The sequence below is a fragment of the Aspergillus bombycis genome (genome assembly GCF_001792695.1).
Source record: "Aspergillus bombycis strain NRRL26010 chromosome Unknown contig00005, whole genome shotgun sequence".
NCBI lineage: Eukaryota > Fungi > Ascomycota > Eurotiomycetes > Eurotiales > Aspergillaceae > Aspergillus > Aspergillus bombycis.
In genome coordinates this window covers 399,909-415,724 of record NW_019170007.1, presented here as the reverse complement: position 1 = coordinate 415,724, position 15,816 = coordinate 399,909, and the positions used below count along the sequence as shown (strand labels likewise).

General features: G+C 48.5%; 4 protein-coding genes across 4 annotated transcripts; 3 read left to right on the top strand and 1 right to left on the bottom strand.

The window, feature by feature from the left end:
• Window positions 1–1,195: 1,195 nt before the first annotated feature.
• ABOM_001369 (putative SWI/SNF family DNA-dependent ATPase Ris1) lies at window positions 1,196–4,846 on the top strand (the record flags this gene model as incomplete). Its single annotated transcript, XM_022528499.1, has 2 exons — window positions 1,196–4,771; window positions 4,835–4,846. 2 exons carry the CDS (start codon window positions 1,196–1,198, stop codon window positions 4,844–4,846), a joined length of 3,588 nt encoding a protein of 1,195 aa, XP_022393704.1.
• Window positions 4,847–6,001: 1,155 nt separating this feature from the next.
• Window positions 6,002–6,620, top strand: ABOM_001368 (SCP2 sterol-binding domain-containing protein; the record flags this gene model as incomplete). The annotated part of the gene is made up of 3 exons (XM_022528498.1): window positions 6,002–6,077; window positions 6,164–6,373; window positions 6,457–6,620. Coding segments are annotated over 3 exons (450 nt in total), but the record flags the coding sequence as incomplete, so codon positions are not given.
• A 1,474-nt stretch (window positions 6,621–8,094) lies between these two features.
• Window positions 8,095–12,638, top strand: ABOM_001367 (RanBP1 domain protein; the record flags this gene model as incomplete). The annotated part of the gene is made up of 2 exons (XM_022528497.1): window positions 8,095–8,219; window positions 8,489–12,638. The coding sequence occupies 2 exons, from the start codon at window positions 8,095–8,097 to the stop codon at window positions 12,636–12,638; spliced, it is 4,275 nt and encodes a 1,424-aa protein (XP_022393697.1).
• Window positions 12,639–14,257: 1,619 nt separating this feature from the next.
• On the bottom strand, window positions 14,258–15,125 carry ABOM_001366 (60S ribosomal protein eL31; the record flags this gene model as incomplete). Its single annotated transcript, XM_022528496.1, has 3 exons — window positions 14,258–14,464; window positions 14,547–14,621; window positions 15,036–15,125. The coding sequence occupies 3 exons, from the start codon at window positions 15,123–15,125 to the stop codon at window positions 14,258–14,260; spliced, it is 372 nt and encodes a 123-aa protein (XP_022393698.1).
• Between the last annotated feature and the right edge of the window lie 691 nt (window positions 15,126–15,816).

Sequence of the window (15,816 nt, the reverse complement as noted above, 5' to 3'; positions counted from 1 at the left end):
ACATGCTCTGTGATTGTTGGCTATTTTAGCATAGCCATTGAAAAAAAAAAAACAAAAGCATCGTCATTTATTTCACGGGAAAGAGAAAACAGAAGAGACAGGGAATACACTTAGACTCAACTAAAATATATAGATATAGATTGGTAGTGGAACAGATATCATCAACTACTTTGCCAGTCGGTGATAGGTCATTTTTCCCATTCAACCTATGATCCATAGCACTATACATGATGTCAATAGTTCTGGCTGGTATCAGAAAGTGCCGGATATTGAATAGTAGCATATGGGGTACCTGCATGTTTAATTTTGCCTAATTGGGAAGACTATCAACGCGACGGGACTCGAGATAAGTTCCCAACAACAAACAATAGTAGCTTCTGGTGCATATACACACCTTCACTGGTGGTGAAGACTACTTCAGATATAGCCTCCCGAAGTGAAGCTCTGAGAAATTACAATCGGACAGTAATTTTGGGTTATGAGTATATAGATACGACTATGGATCTCTTCAAATGTAATATATCAAAGAAAAGCAAATAGATCCTCCGGAACGGTATCAGAAACAATAATAATAATAAAAAAAAAGAAAAGAAAAGGGCGATATTAATAGTTCAAGCCTGACAATAACTTCTGCCAATGGTATATGTGTGCAAGTATATGCGATAATGTGATAGATCCAGAAGAGGGGGGAGAGTGCAGGGGGAAGTAGAAAGTAGGAAAGAAAAAAAATCTCGAGCTGAGTTAATTGCCACTGGTAATGTAAACTACAACTACTACTGACCAACAGGCACCTCCACCAGTCAACATTGCAGTGCAGGCAGCAGCTTCTTACTATTCATTCACTATTTTATCCTCCTGTGTTTCTGGCCTCTGCCGGCGTAGTTGCCCGTCCCCTTTCCTTTCCTCCTTTTTTTTTCTTCTTTTTCTTTTTCATTCTTTTACGCCCTGTTCCGTCAGAATTAGCATCCACTTTCCGCTGCCAAGCGCGATCGTCAATCTACACATCATCTTCTCCAGCGATCACTAATTCCCACATCTTACATTCTTCGGTTTTTAATGTCGGACCTCAAGTTAGCTCATGTACATCGCAGAGCTGTGTATTGCCCCTGATCTCGAAGCCTGAACGCCTTTGTGTGGAAGTGGCAGCTTTGGGCGCTAAGCTCACAAGCACATTCTCAACTTGGATTTATCCATCATGGCTTCCCCAACTGACGCGTCTATAGAAGATCTCCTGGAAGATCTTCAGCTAAACCATGTTATTCTACAAAGCCTAGAGGAACAACGGCCAAATGCCGTTGCTGAAAAGCAAGAGATTTTAGATGCCATCAAAACATTAGAAACGCGACTGGCAGAACTACGCGGTACTGCCACAAAGAGCCCGCCACATAGTCGCTTTGCTCCCCACCAGGGTCCGGAAAACTCATTTTTGTATCGAGCGCAGTTAGATGGAAGCTCTGGTTCTAGCCCGGAAAACTCTCCCAGAGGTTTACGACCGGATCAGTCCACCATGTCTCCCCCGTCGCAGCCATTTCAGTCGGCGAGGAAGCTAGCGGAGTCATTTCAACCTTTAGGGCCGTTGACCATTCGAAAGCGTGGGCGAGAGGAAGACGATGATCGTAATCATGCCCATGATGATGGTGTCGAAACAGACTGGACCGATGATCTGGAGTTACCCTCAAAGCGGGTCGCAACAAAGAAGCCTTCCTCTAGCCCGATCTCATTGCCTGTTCGTAGTCTTCAGGGGCAGGGGCAGGATGATGGCTTTGACGACAGCATTGATGAACTTCGAAAAGTGCTGGGCTTGGACAGTAATGATATCCTCGAGCTCCAAGACGAACAGCGAAAAGCTGAACAATGGCTCGAGAAGCGCAAGGAACAGGAACGCCTCGACGAAGAGTATGCTCGTAGACTGGAAGGCTTGCAAGAGTCGCCCCGACCAGCTTCCGCCAGAAGCACTTCGTCTACTCACTACTCTGGGTTTTCTTTGCCTTCCCCCGCTCCTAGGGTTAAAAATGGAATACCATTTCCCGATGTCAATCGATCAATGCCTGGGGCCATACAGCCCACAGATCTTTATCGTTCACCATTCGTACCGCCTCCGTTGCCTGAGACAAATCGGCTGGGGCCTCAGCGCCTCCAACCGGCCCTCATACCTGACAGCGATGATAGCGATATTGCCGAAATCTCAGCTCAGGATTTCGAGCTTCTCATCGGTCCGTCCTCTAAGCGCCCTTTCATGTCGCAGCATTCCATCGGCGGTTCGCGTTACCCATTGCAAGACAGCTTTCCGCAACAGCGACCTTATTCCAATATGTATCCTTATCTGGAGTCAATGCCTGGTCCGAGTGGCATCGGTGGACCTGGTCCTGCATACGGCCCACATGTATTGCAGAATACCATGGCAAGGCTCAGTGCTGGGAAGGAGCTGCTTGAGCATGCGGGGAAGTCCATCTTCGGAAATTACCCTAATCCCTTCTCGCCCTACGATAGCTCGGTTCCTCTTTATCCAGGTCCCACCGGCTACGACATGAACAAGTTGCCGGAGTGGGTGAGTGATTACTACGGAGCTGATCCTAAAAAGGTTAATGAAGAGATCAAACAACTTCTGGAGACTATTAGACCCGATTCGGATATTTCTACAGAAAACCGTGAGGGGACTCCTGAGGCCCTCAAATTCACGTTGTTGGAGCACCAAAAGCTTGGACTGGCATGGATGAAATCGATGGAGGAGCAGGAGCAAAAAGGCGGTATACTCGCTGATGATATGGGCCTGGGGAAGACAATACAAGCCATTGCTCTCATGGTATCCAGACCCTCTACGGACGAGGAACGGAAACCGACTTTGATCATTGCCCCTGTCGCGCTGATGCAGCAGTGGAAGCGAGAGATAGGAAGATTTTTAAAGCCTGGCCGTTACCAACTCTCGGTCTATGTTTTGCACGGCGAAAAGCGAGCCGTAAGCTTTAGGGACCTGAAGAACTATGATGTGGTTCTGACAACTTTTGGAACCTTGTCTTCCGAACTCAAGCGTCGGGAAAAATACGATGAGCTACAGTCGTCTGGTGCGAACGAACAAACCCTGTCGAAGGAAATTGCCAAATCTTTACCGTGTCTTGGACCGTCCAGCAAGTGGTATCGTGTGATCATTGATGAAGCACAGTGTATCAAGAACCGTAACACAAAAGCTGCCCTCGCCTGTTGTCGTCTTAATGCCACCTATCGCTGGTGTATGAGCGGAACTCCCATGATGAACAATGTCGAAGAGTTGCACTCACTATTGAGATTTCTCCGCATCAAGCCTTACAGCAACCTGGAGCGGTTTAATCACGATTTCACACGGCCCCTCAAGGGGTCCAGTGTTAGTGCACAGCGCAAAGCAATGAGACAGCTCCAGGTACTTCTGAAGGCAGTCCTCTTGCGGCGAACTAAAGACTCCAAGATTGATGGGAAACCAATTTTACAACTCCCACAAAGGATCTCAGAAAAAGTGCACGCTGTGTTCAGTGAAGATGAATTAGAGTTATACAGTTCGCTCGAGGCTCGAACTCAACTTCAGTTCAACAAGTACCTCGAGGCTGGAACCGTGGGACGAAACTACTCCAATATTCTAGTCCTACTCCTTCGGCTGCGACAGGCGTGCTGCCATCCCCATTTAATAACCGACTTTAGCGTCAAGCTCAACGCGAACACAGACGAGTTGGATCTGATTGCGAACGCGAAAGAATTCGATCAGGATGTTGTGATCCGCTTGAGAAGCAACAATGATGATCTCGAATGTCCCATCTGCATGGATGCCGTTGAAAACCCAATCATCTTCTTCCCTTGCGGGCATAGCACCTGTGCAGAATGCTTCTCAAGGATTTCCGATCCGTCATTGGCTCTGAGGCAGGGTCACGACGGTGCCGTGGAAGTCAAGTGTCCTAATTGCCGTGGCAAAGTGGACCCGAAGAAGATTACCGATCATGTGTCGTTTAGAAAGGTCCACGACCCTGACCACTCCCATGACCCAGTTGAAGAAGAACCCGCCAAGTCTGCAGAAGAGCAAGACGAGAGTGATGATAGCGATGACGGCGACAGCCTAACTCGATTTATTGTCAATGATGAGGAGGGCGAGGACAGCTCTTCCAAGAGGTCCAGGCGCAAGGGGAAAGGTAAAATGGCCAAGGCTAAGCAAACCCTTGCCGAACTCAAGAAAGAAGCCTCGAAGAATCAGAAATCGAAACGCAAGTACCTTCGTCGACTAGAGAAGACTTGGGTGTCGAGCGCTAAGATTGAAAAAGTCATGGAGATTCTGCGGGGTGTCCAGGAGGGCGAGGAGAAGACAATCATTTTCAGCCAGTTCACGTCTTTGCTTGACTTGCTCGAAGTTCCAATTGTGCGTCAGGGCTGGGGATATCGGCGGTATGATGGTAGCATGAAGCCAGGAGACCGAAATTCAGCAGTGCTGGATTTCACCGATAACCCCGATTGCAGGATTATGCTGGTCTCGTTGAAAGCGGGCAACTCTGGCTTGAACCTCGTTGCCGCATCACAGGTTATTCTCTTCGACCCATTCTGGAATCCATACATCGAGGAGCAAGCAATCGACCGCGCGCATCGAATTGGACAGGTGCGAGAGGTACAAATTCATCGGATTCTCGTGCAGAACACCGTTGAAGACCGCATCCTTGAACTTCAGGATAAGAAACGAGAGCTAATTGAAGGAGCTTTGGACGAGAAGGCCTCCAAGAATATCTCTAGACTGGGAACCCGAGAGCTGGCTTACTTATTTGTAGGTGCTTCCGATCCGTTTCTTCGTTTTGACCCTGTCGCTCAATGCTAACTTCATATCTAGGGAGTTCACTAGGGGAGTTTTTATTCTTTATCTCATCAGCATGGCGTTGGCGGGCTTCTGGGTTGAACATTTAATTGGATTCGTATCCTCTAGAAGATACCCAAGATCTAGTCGTCCTGTAGTTTTTTTTTCACTTGAATGTGATTATGCTATGTCATACCATAGACTGTTGTGTTATCCAACAAAAATCACACCTTACTCAATCAAGTCCATCGAATCTACTAAGAGGGGCGATATGTCTTTATCGGCGAATTTCTGAGTTAGTTACATTGAACCGAGACGGTCGTTTGTGGTGTAATTGAGATTCGATGTTTCTCTTTTCGCCTGTTTTTGGCCATTTCCCCCCTCTATCTCATCTGTGCACTTATTATCCCCCCTGTGTTGGTGGGAGGATAAATTAGAATGAGATGACATAAAAAAAAAAGTCCGGCGACAGTTGACCGCCGTCTGACGTGAGCACGCGAGCAGCTCGTTTGCAATTATAATATGGGACAGCGTACATACCACTACTACTAGTAGTAGTACATACTAGCACTAGTACATCGGTACATACTCTGAGTGATGGTTCGGGCTGCTTACCGCAATAGGCAATGCTGATCATCAAGTTGCTTTGTTTCTCTAGAATCATCGATCTGGTTCTTGTTGGGGACTTAACCTCCCAGCCATAGATTAATTGGTGGTCATTTTTCTTTGTAGGGTTCCAGCCCCTCTGTTTCGCGATGGTCCTTTCACTATCTTAATTGCGGGGCGTTTGTGTATGTAACCATGTGGACGGAGTAGAGATTCTACATGACTATATTCTCCCAGCGCAATATCATTTCCAGCTTGATCCTCTCCATAGGCCAGCGCAAGAGAGATGGTGGATCCAGGGCTTGTAGGACGAATTCAAAAACTGTATTTCTCCAGATATGCAAGCAGGGTGCATTGAGGATGGTTTAACAGAAACCAGAAATCACAGGAGTGAGAGCCAGGAAAAAAGGGCTCAGGTCAAGCCTCGGTCCGTATGACAAAGGCATGAAATCCCGCGACCGCCCTCCATTCACATGCCCCGAACACTCCGGGGAAGCTTGACGTCCCTGCTTTTTAATTCCCCAGACTCTTTCTATTTAAATCTTCTCCCTCTCGCCCTCTTCCCTGGGACATACGACTATTCAACTATCCACTAGCTCTCACTCACCCAGTACTATATACGTTCTCTCACAACTGTGGTATCACAAAACCGTAACCATGTCTCTCAAGAACGGTACGTCTCTCCCCTGGCCAACTTTTCCCCACCGGCAAATATTCTACATTTCAGGAAGTCGCTCGCTAACGATCACTATTCCCTAGACGCTTTCCCCTCCTCCGCTGCTTTCGACGCGATCAATGCCGCTCTCCAGAGCGACGCTGCCGAGCGCAAGGACGCTGTCTCCAAGGCCAAGGCCATCGTCTCTTTTAACTTGAAGAACGTGAAGGGTGACGAAGAGAGCTGGTACCTCGACCTCAAGAACGAGGGTGTTGTGGGCAAGGGTGCTGCTCCTCAGGGTGCCAAGGCTGATGGTTAGTGTCGCACCGGCGTCTTCTACTGACTACCTTTGTTTTGGTGATAAAGAAGCTAACTGAATCGCGTCGATGAATAACAGTGACTCTGTCCCTCTCCGACTCTGACTTCGCTTCCCTGGTTAGCGGCAAGGCCAACGCCCAGAGGCTCTTCATGGGAGGCAAGCTCAAGATCAAGGGTAACATCATGAAGGCGACCAAGATGGAGCCCGTCCTGAAGAAGGCCCAGGGCAAGGCCAAGCTATAGATACCCAGTTGCGTTGTGTAGTATTTCGGTTAAATGTATATTTCTATTCATCTTACGGACTTGTTTTCCTCGTTTTTCTTTTCATTTGCGTAGGGCAGGAAGCCACTCTCAAAGCTTATGCCCTCGCTTTAGCTACAGAGCATATTTACTAGTATGAGACATGACTCCATTGCAGATCATTTTCATTTACTGTAATCTAGACATGGTGTTGTAAGCACAATACTGTATAGGTACACTTTATTCTGGGTATTAAATAATTAGGAATACTACAAAAATAGATAGCCCCTTGACATGTATGCTTTGTCTTGTGATTGTCGTCGCCACAGACAAGAAATCATTTAGATGTGAACATGGCATGCCCGAAATATATTCTACAGTGAATATCTGGTTGACATCATGATCCATGACTTCAAAACGGGACTTGAGAAACCCGACTACTACTATTAAACACCTGTAGAGATAGGTTGAATATGCGAATATATATTTTCAGTGTTATATATATGAAGGGCGATATGATTGTGTACATACATACCTAGGTGTGTACATAGCAAGTATGTAACACCTATGGTAAGCAATACAGGTTTGTCTCTTTATTTAGTGAATGGTATTAATCCAAATGACAGCGCCCCCCCCCCAAAAAAAAGATCGCCCCTCCTCCAAGTGCAGGAGCTGTCATATACCAAGCATCGCAATCTGTCATTAATATCGATTGTTTATTTATTTCCTTGCATGATATTGCATTCTCTCGGGCGTTTTGCCATACTATTAGTAGTGGCCTGTCAACCTGCCAAGAGGGTCGCCTTGCATCCTCACGTGACTGTATTTTTTTTCCATGGGCGACTTTCCCCGTCAAAAAAAAGTCGCGAGCCTCTTATGAAGGCAAACTGAAAAGAAGCTCGTTCGGAGCCACGACTATCCCAATCCAAGGCAGAGCATATCAAAAGCAGGCATCTGCCCTTTTGATATTCTAGAGAGCGCTGTATTTATACCGCTCTGCCTTCTCATCCCTCCTCACCCTCCCCTATCCCGTCTCGTTGCCTCGCGCACGTCGCGATCGATCTCCGGGGCACCTACCCAGCGCGCAAAGCTTCCCGGCCTTATCCATCTCACTGAACCCGGGAAAAGACGTGACAGTTACTGGAATAAGAGCCAGGAACCTAGACAACGACGATAGAGAGGTCCTGTCATTTACGTTTTCCGGATCATCTCTCGCATACCTGTTCTCCTGTCTCTTGGACTCGTGCGCCGGTCGCTTCGATAATCGTCGTGACAATCGGCGCTGGATCCTCAGTTGGAACCAAGAGTAAAGTGCTAGCTACCCGGAAGAAGACCAACCCGATCAAAACGCCCACATTGTGGATGAGAAATCCGAGTGAAGGGGCTTGAACAGAGATCTAGGAAGGGGGCGAAGTCAACTATTACTTGTTTGTCCGAGGCATTTCAAGCCTAGACAGGGGGGCTATTAATATAATAGATGTCGAAAAGATCGGCCCAGGGCCCTCAGGGGGACAAGGATTCTAACTTGTTTGATTTCAATATGAACAGCACACCGGATGAAAAGCCGCAGCGGGCAACCGCTGCGCAGATGGCGCAGAGAAAGTAAGTGGATATATACATACGTTTGCGATCTGTCCCATATTGTTAGCCTTTACCTGCAGCCCGCCATGTCTCAAAGTGATTAATTGTGTTCTATCTTTGTTTCATTGTGTCGCTTTGTCCTACCCAGCAATCTTATTCAACATACCCTGGTCATTGTAAATCGCATTGTGCTCTAACTCATCCGTCCTCGAGCCTTCAATATGTGTATATGATGGCTTCCTTGCATATATCTCTAGCCACTATATTGGATCTCTAACATATTTGGATAGGATTAAGGACGTTCGGAGGCGAGCTCGTCCCAACACAGCTGCCCCCAGTGCAACAGCGTCTTTTGGCGGTCCTTTCAATTCTCTTGACCCCAATACTGTCTCTACACCGTCTGCGCCCCAACCAATCTCAAATGGGTTTACATTTGGCCAGTCACAGAGCTTCCCCGGAGCCAGTTCAAATCCTAGTCAACCGACCCAAAACGGATCGACACAGTTCTCTTTCGGTTCCGGTGGAAGTACCTCATCCTCCTTCAATTTTTCTTCATCGTTTAGTGGATCAGCGTCGACCACAAGTAATCCTTTTGCTAGCATGACTACTGGTTCCACCAACCAGTCGTCCGATGGAGGCAGTTTCTCTGGCTTCAAGGGAAACATGTTCAATGTTTCCCCAGCTGGTAGTTCGGCCCCAGCCCAGCAACCTTTGCCTTCGGGAGGACTTTTTGGAACAGGATCGCAGCAAAACAACTCTACCGGAGGCTTATTCGGCAGCAGTACGACCAGTGGATCCTCCGGGCAACCTGCGACGACAGCGCCCGCTACCACAGGGGGGATCTTCGGACAGAACAGTGCTTCCAGCAATGCTCCGTCGACAAGCATCTTCGGCCAATCGGCCTCGAATAAGCCCTCCCCATTCGGACAGTCCACCGCCTTTGACGAGTCTATGCAGACATCTCCTGATGCGAAGAACAATGGTGCGCAGTCAAAGCCGCCTATCTTTGGCGGTGGTGCCTCCCAGTCTGGTTTCGGAACGTCCACAAATTTCGCTAGCCCCGGGGCTGGTTCCTTGTTCGGTGGCTCTACATCAAAACCCGCTGAGACACCCAAGCCTCTTTTTGGTGCTAAGCCCACGGAGCAGTCAACTCCATCGACCTCGCTCTTTGGCGCGACTACTCAATCCAGTTCTACCCCTACCCCGAGCACGACCGCCGCTCCATCACCATCTATCTTCGGAGCTTCATCGTCTGCGAAACCCACCACATCATTCCAGAATCCATTCCAGTCCACAAACCTGTTTGGCACACCCGCTTCATCAACCGCAGCACCAGCTTCGGAGGATAAACAAAAGCAAGAGGAGAAACCCGAGGAGTCTCAACCTAAGACTGGTTTCCAATTTACGCCCTCCACCGGTGCCCCATCTTTGTTCTCAAAGAGTGCAAGTTCTGCAGCTCCATCGGCTCCGTCATCCGGTCTATTCCAGCCTCCGTCTACAGGTAGTTTATTTGCCTCAAAGCCATCTACAGAGCAGAACACTTCCAGTGCGGAGCAGGACAAACCTAAGCCCGCTGAAGGAAACCCATTTGGCAGCCTCTTCGCGCCAAAACCAGCTACCCCAGCCAAGCCAGCTGTAGAGCAGAAGCCCTCCACAGAGCAGAAGTCGCTGCCCTCTGCTAACCCTTTCGGTAACCTTTTCGCTCCAAAGCCCTCTACATCTAGCGAGGGATCTAGCCAGCCACAGAAGCCGGCCACTCCCGCACCGCTTTTCTCGGCTCCCACATCAGGATCTGATGCTTCTAAATCCTCTGGTCTTTTCGCGCAATCGCCGTTGTTCCCCACCCCTACTGGAGGAAATAAGACCCAAGCTCCAGCTATGACTGCCCCAGCCCCTTCTCAAAGCCCTTTCAAGGTTAATGGCACAAGTACAGACTCGTCGACTTCATCGGCTTCTGTTGCGGAAAAGAGTTCGACAACAAGCTTTGAGGACATACGACCATCTGGACTTCCCACCGATCTTGATAAGGCAAGCAAGGAAGAAGTGGAGATGTTGTATCGCATGCGCATGTTGAATGAATGTTTCAAACGCGAAGTGAATCGTTTGGATCCTACCAAAGACGACTTTGATGCTCTCGTGCAGTTTTACATACGAGTTCGTGACACAATTGGAGCGCCAGCTGGTTCCCAGAAGCGTAAAGCTGGAGACGAAAGTGCAACTGCTGATGACCATTCCGTTAAAAAGGTCAAGCCCTTCGGTTTGAAGGCTGCCTCTAACAAAGAAGGCTCTTCGGCCGCCCCAGTCACAACTGAGACAGGCTCTCCAGCTACCAACATCTTCGGAGCAAGCCAAGCGACTCCGACCACCAGCAAGAGAAAGGTGGCCGATGAGGACGAGAGCACTGCTTCTCCAGGAAAGCGTGTCAACGGAGACTCTACGACAGCAAGCATCTTCGCACAGTCCTTCTCCAAATCCATAACCTCTGAGTCAAGTGATGAGCCGACTAAGCCTAACTCTACCCAATCTGTAACGTCTTCCGCCAGGCCATCTACCCCGGACTCAGATGCACCTGCTTTGTTCTCCACTACGCCTATCTCTTCTCCTCCCAAGCCTCTTTTCGCAGCCTCGACCACGACAAAGGAAAGCTCCACGTCGACGTCATTGTTTTCGCAATCCGCCCCCTCCTTTAAGCCAACATCCAATGCCTCTACTAATGGCACTTCTGCTACCTCGAATCCTTTCGTCCTAAAGCCGTCAGCTGATAAGGAAGCTGGCTCTACACCAGCACCTATTCCTGGCATGCCAAAGTTCAGCGCCGGAGCGACGAACTTCTTCGCCCAGTTCAAGGCACGGGTAGATAAGGATGCTGAAAAAGAGAAGGAAAAGCGCAAGGCGGAAGATTTCGATTCTGATGAAGAAGACGAGGCTGAATGGGAGAAAAGAGACGCCGAAGAACGCCGGAAAAAGCAAGAGGCACTCGAGTCTCAGGCTGTGAAACGCTCGAAATTTGTTCCTGGAAAAGGGTTCGTTTTTGAAGACGACGAGGACACAGGTGATTTAGATAAAAAGGAGAAAGCATCTGCTTCTGTTTCTAGTACCTCGATCTTTGACAAGAAGACCGACTCATCAGCCACGCCCAACAACATATTTGGTCACTTGTCAGCAACACCTTCTGAGGCTGAGGAAAACGACGACGCCGATGACACCGAGGAAGCGTCTGCCGCTGGTGATGAGCCAGAGGATATGTCCAAGGATACATCCCTTGCGCCCGCAAGCGAAGACGAAAGCAACGAAGATTCGGTGTCTAAAGCCGATGCCAGCAGTGGCGCTGAGAACTCTGCTAACGACAGCAGTGACGATGGTGATCTGACCAAGGCTCTGCAAAAGTCGAAGCAAGATAAGACCGCTACAGGCGAGCAATCCGCCAGTGATACAGGCGCGAGTGGTCGTAGCTTGTTTGACCGTGTCGAGTACAAGCAAGACGGTAAGCCGAAGCGTCAGGACGACGAGGAACAAAAGCCCCTTTCTACGTTTTTCAATTCTTCCAAATATGCCTCCTCCTTCAATTCACCGGGAACGCCCAATCCATTTGCTCCGACTCCCTCTAAGTCTGACGCCGAGAAAGATGATGCTCCCGCCTCGAAGCCCGCAACTCCCAACCCCTTTGCCGGCCTGTTTGGTTCTCCCTCCCCTACCCCTGCTGCAGGCACCCCATCTATCTTCGCCCCAAGCGCCGCAAAGGCCGGTACGGATAATACCTGGAAGATGAATTCTCCCATTAAGTTTGCCAGTGACACAAATGCGGCTTCTACTTCGAAACTTGATTCCGCATCCGCGACGCCGGCTGCCGATTCCTCCAAGCCATTCTCCACACTATTTGGAGCGGCACCTGCTATCAAATCAGCATCTTCTGCTACTGGATCACCCTCGCCTGGCTTCACTTTCGGTGGACCTGCACAGCCGCCATCATTCCTAGCTCCGTCGACTGTTAGTTCAGCTGCTGCCAGCCGTGCGTCCACCCCTGGAGTTACATCCGACACGGGAGCCGAGGAGTCCGGAGATGGTGATGCGGCTGAGGCTCTGCCTCAGGTTAACCTTGCCCAAAGTCGGGCCGGTGAAGAGAATGAGGATGTTGTGTTCGAGACTAAAGGGCGTGGCTTGAAGCTCACTAAAGAAGGATGGAGCAGTCAAGGACTGGGATACCTCCGTGTCTTGAAGGATCGCACTACCTCTCGCGGCCGTGTCATCCTTAGAGCTGACCCGAGCGGCAACGTTGTTCTAAACGCATCATTGGTCAAGCAAATCAATTACACTGTGAAGGGCACCAGTGTGCACTTCCTTGTACCCCAGGCCGATGGACCTCCAGAACAATGGGCAATCCGGGTGAAGAAAGAGGAAGCGGAACGCCTCGGGTCTGCAATGGAAGAAACCAAGACTTAGTTGGCTGAACTCCTCTACTTTGTGAACAAACGTGGTACATTGGATGCAATAAACCACCATCATGATGCTCTTCTTTCCAGGTTGATAATAACTGGTGATGTATTATGGCCTTTTTACTTTATAGTTTCCCTTCCTTCCCGCCTGTTTTATAAAAGCTATTATTGGAACATGTTCAAATTCAGACGCCGTATGTATGGCTTCTGTTTCTTCTCCAGCTATCATGATCAAGTCCAATCCCTCACAGCGCCGAATTCTTTTTGTCCTATTGTACTTCTGACCTTACGATTTCTGGAACCTGTCTTAGCAACACCGCGTTTCTAATTTGATTTTTGAGTCTTGTTTCTTCCCATCCGGTGTTACTGTTCGCCATCGCACTCATCTGTTTTTCATCTTTTGTGTCCTTTTCCTTTTGTCTGATCAATCTGAGGCACTTGTGTAACTGTCTTGCATGCTGCAATTGCAACCGCATACTCGGAGAGCATCATGTCGTCGTCTGTCCAACCAGAGACGAAGTCTAGCATAGCGTTTGGGTTTTGAGGGATCAATGGAATCAATTGGTTTTTGTTATTTAGAGATAATATACTGCACTGCGCTGTCTGCACAGAGTGACATTGCAACAAATCCGCAGAGAACGTAAACTCTGTCGTCCTTCCTACATTTCACGGGCTATCTCAACATAGACAGAAAGTACCCTACGAGGCTTTACACTCACGCACAGGCCCGGAAACTGATTCCGAAGAGACCAGCTACGTAGCCCCCCTTCCTAATACAATACGCCCCCATAAAATCTACTTAATCTAATCTCTACCACATATAGTAACAGTTACCCAACTAAATTCGAACCGAGCATGAAGGAATCCACTACCGAGAACTCAGTAAACCCACGCCCTATTTATCCATTTCCAAACACTCGAATGATCCGCCCAGACAACCCAAACAAAACGTAATATGAATTTAGAAAAGTCTTCTGGATATTGACGCCGGATCCATTCCCCCTCCCCCCGCTCCTTTAGTTTCTGTTAGTGCCGGCCTACCGTCTACTGTTCTGGATAGGTGATACTATATATCCAGTGGACCGGGTCGAAAAGGGGTAATGCTCGGTTGGACTATCATTGTTCAGTGGGTTTGGGATTTGGGTATGCTGGTGCTGCTAGTTGGGGGAGGTTCGTATATATGGTTTGAGGTAATGGTTCACTGTTGGGATTTTTTTTTTTTTTAGGTCGGACTTTGGCATGTGATTGCAGTTTCGTTGGGAATAGTTTTGGATAGTTGAGTGGGAGTTTTCTTTGGGGAAGGATACTACTGTACTAGTAGTATGATGGTACTATGTCTATGCAGGACAGTAGACAGAGTCTACAGTGTATATGATATACAAACAGAAACTACGCAGGACTCGATACACCCCGTTCGAGAGCGAGTGGAAACTGATTTACGCTACGCAGGCAATATGCGGATTCACGACAGGGAAAGAAACTTTTCCGATTTTTTTAATTTAAATGTTCCAACCCAACCGAGCAAGACCCGACCCGGACGGTATCGTAAAAACAGAGAGAAACCCCATCATTTCATAGAGTAACAAAAGGTATATCTAATATGGAAATGAAAAAGATTTTCCCCGTTTACTCCTCGTCGACGACAGCGGTGTGAAGACCCTTGGTCTCCTTGACGTTGACGGCGTAGACCATGGAGTAGAGCTTCTCCTTGGCGCCCTCCTCGTCGTTACGCTTACGGGAGATGCGGACACGGAGACGGTAAGGGACGCCCTTGACACCGGCCTCCCAGACCTTCTTGTTCAACTGGGGGTCGACGCGGACATCCTTGGTGCCCTGTACCAAGTACGCATTGTCGTCAGTCACGGATGCTCTTTGGATATCAATCAGGGATATCGGAAGAAAGAAGGGAACATACCATAGCACGCTCAGTGAAGGCCTTGATCTCCTTGATAGCACGAGGAGCACGCTTCTTGAAGGAAACACCGTGCAACTATACCCACAAAAAAGTTGAATTAGTCTTCCGCCCGAATGCCATCTGGGAAATATGATCTTGAAAAAAATCTGCGAACAAGATTTGCGGCCATAGAGGTGGACTTCATAAAACTAATTCTTCTTTTTTGGTCTTGGTTTCTTGGGAACACCTGATAATTGTTCCTCCACACACACGCAAAAGCAGGCATGTTTCATCCCTTCCTTTTCTGTAGATGTATTCCAATCCACCGAGAAAAGGTTTTTGGTGCCAGAAGGATTATTGCAGTGTTCTCCGTCCATTGCCTCCATGTCGAAACTTGTGGATGTTTGTCTTGTTCCGCAGATCGGGGGTTCGATCGATGAGAATGCGACCGATGTGTGCAAGGTAGGGATAGAGAAGACCAGAGTCTTATCCTGCTGTGTTTCAACGTACTCTCTTGTGCATGTTGATGGTGTACTCGCGCGAGACGACATCGGCGATGGCCGAGCGCTGCTTCTTGCCGGTCTGAACGGTGGTGGACATTTCTGATTTTTCACCCGTTGGTTAGTTGTCTCAAACCGATTGAGATTTATTTTTTCACAGAGCGATGGATATCGCAATATAGATGGATTACAGTAGGACTACTCACTGAATGAGTTGACGAGGCGTCGGCTGTCGTTGGCTGAAGTGCTGTCGTGAGTATTGAAGATTTTCGGACGGCTCTCGTTTTTCCTCGTCGAAATTCAGTGTGTCTCGCTTATCGTCCCAGAGCCCCTCTCATTGGCCGCTGGAGAGTCACGTGATGAACTATGACCGTGACATCCTTAAGGAACAGGCAGGTCATCACACTACTCAATGGCCAATGCTCTTTTCATGCGATACTAAATAATGAATGGCCAGCGAGCGATAGCTATCAACCATTCTTGAACATATCCTCTGTTACGGTCAACGAGCACGTTAGTGAGTAGATGCTCGTACTGCATGGATACATTACCACGTGACTCGGAGATATAGTCTGTCTGGATTGGGTATAGCGCGGATCAGGTACTCCCTCCTACATTGCCCTAATTCAATAGAGAGCAGGCAATGTTGATGGATGTTGTTATAGCATATGCATCGGTGTATTGTTTTGCGACACTAAGCATTCCAATCGCCTGCCATGAAGCCTCTAAATCTTCTCACTAGCGCAAATCAAGGCCTCGATTTAGCCACCACACAGCAACCAGGAGCCACA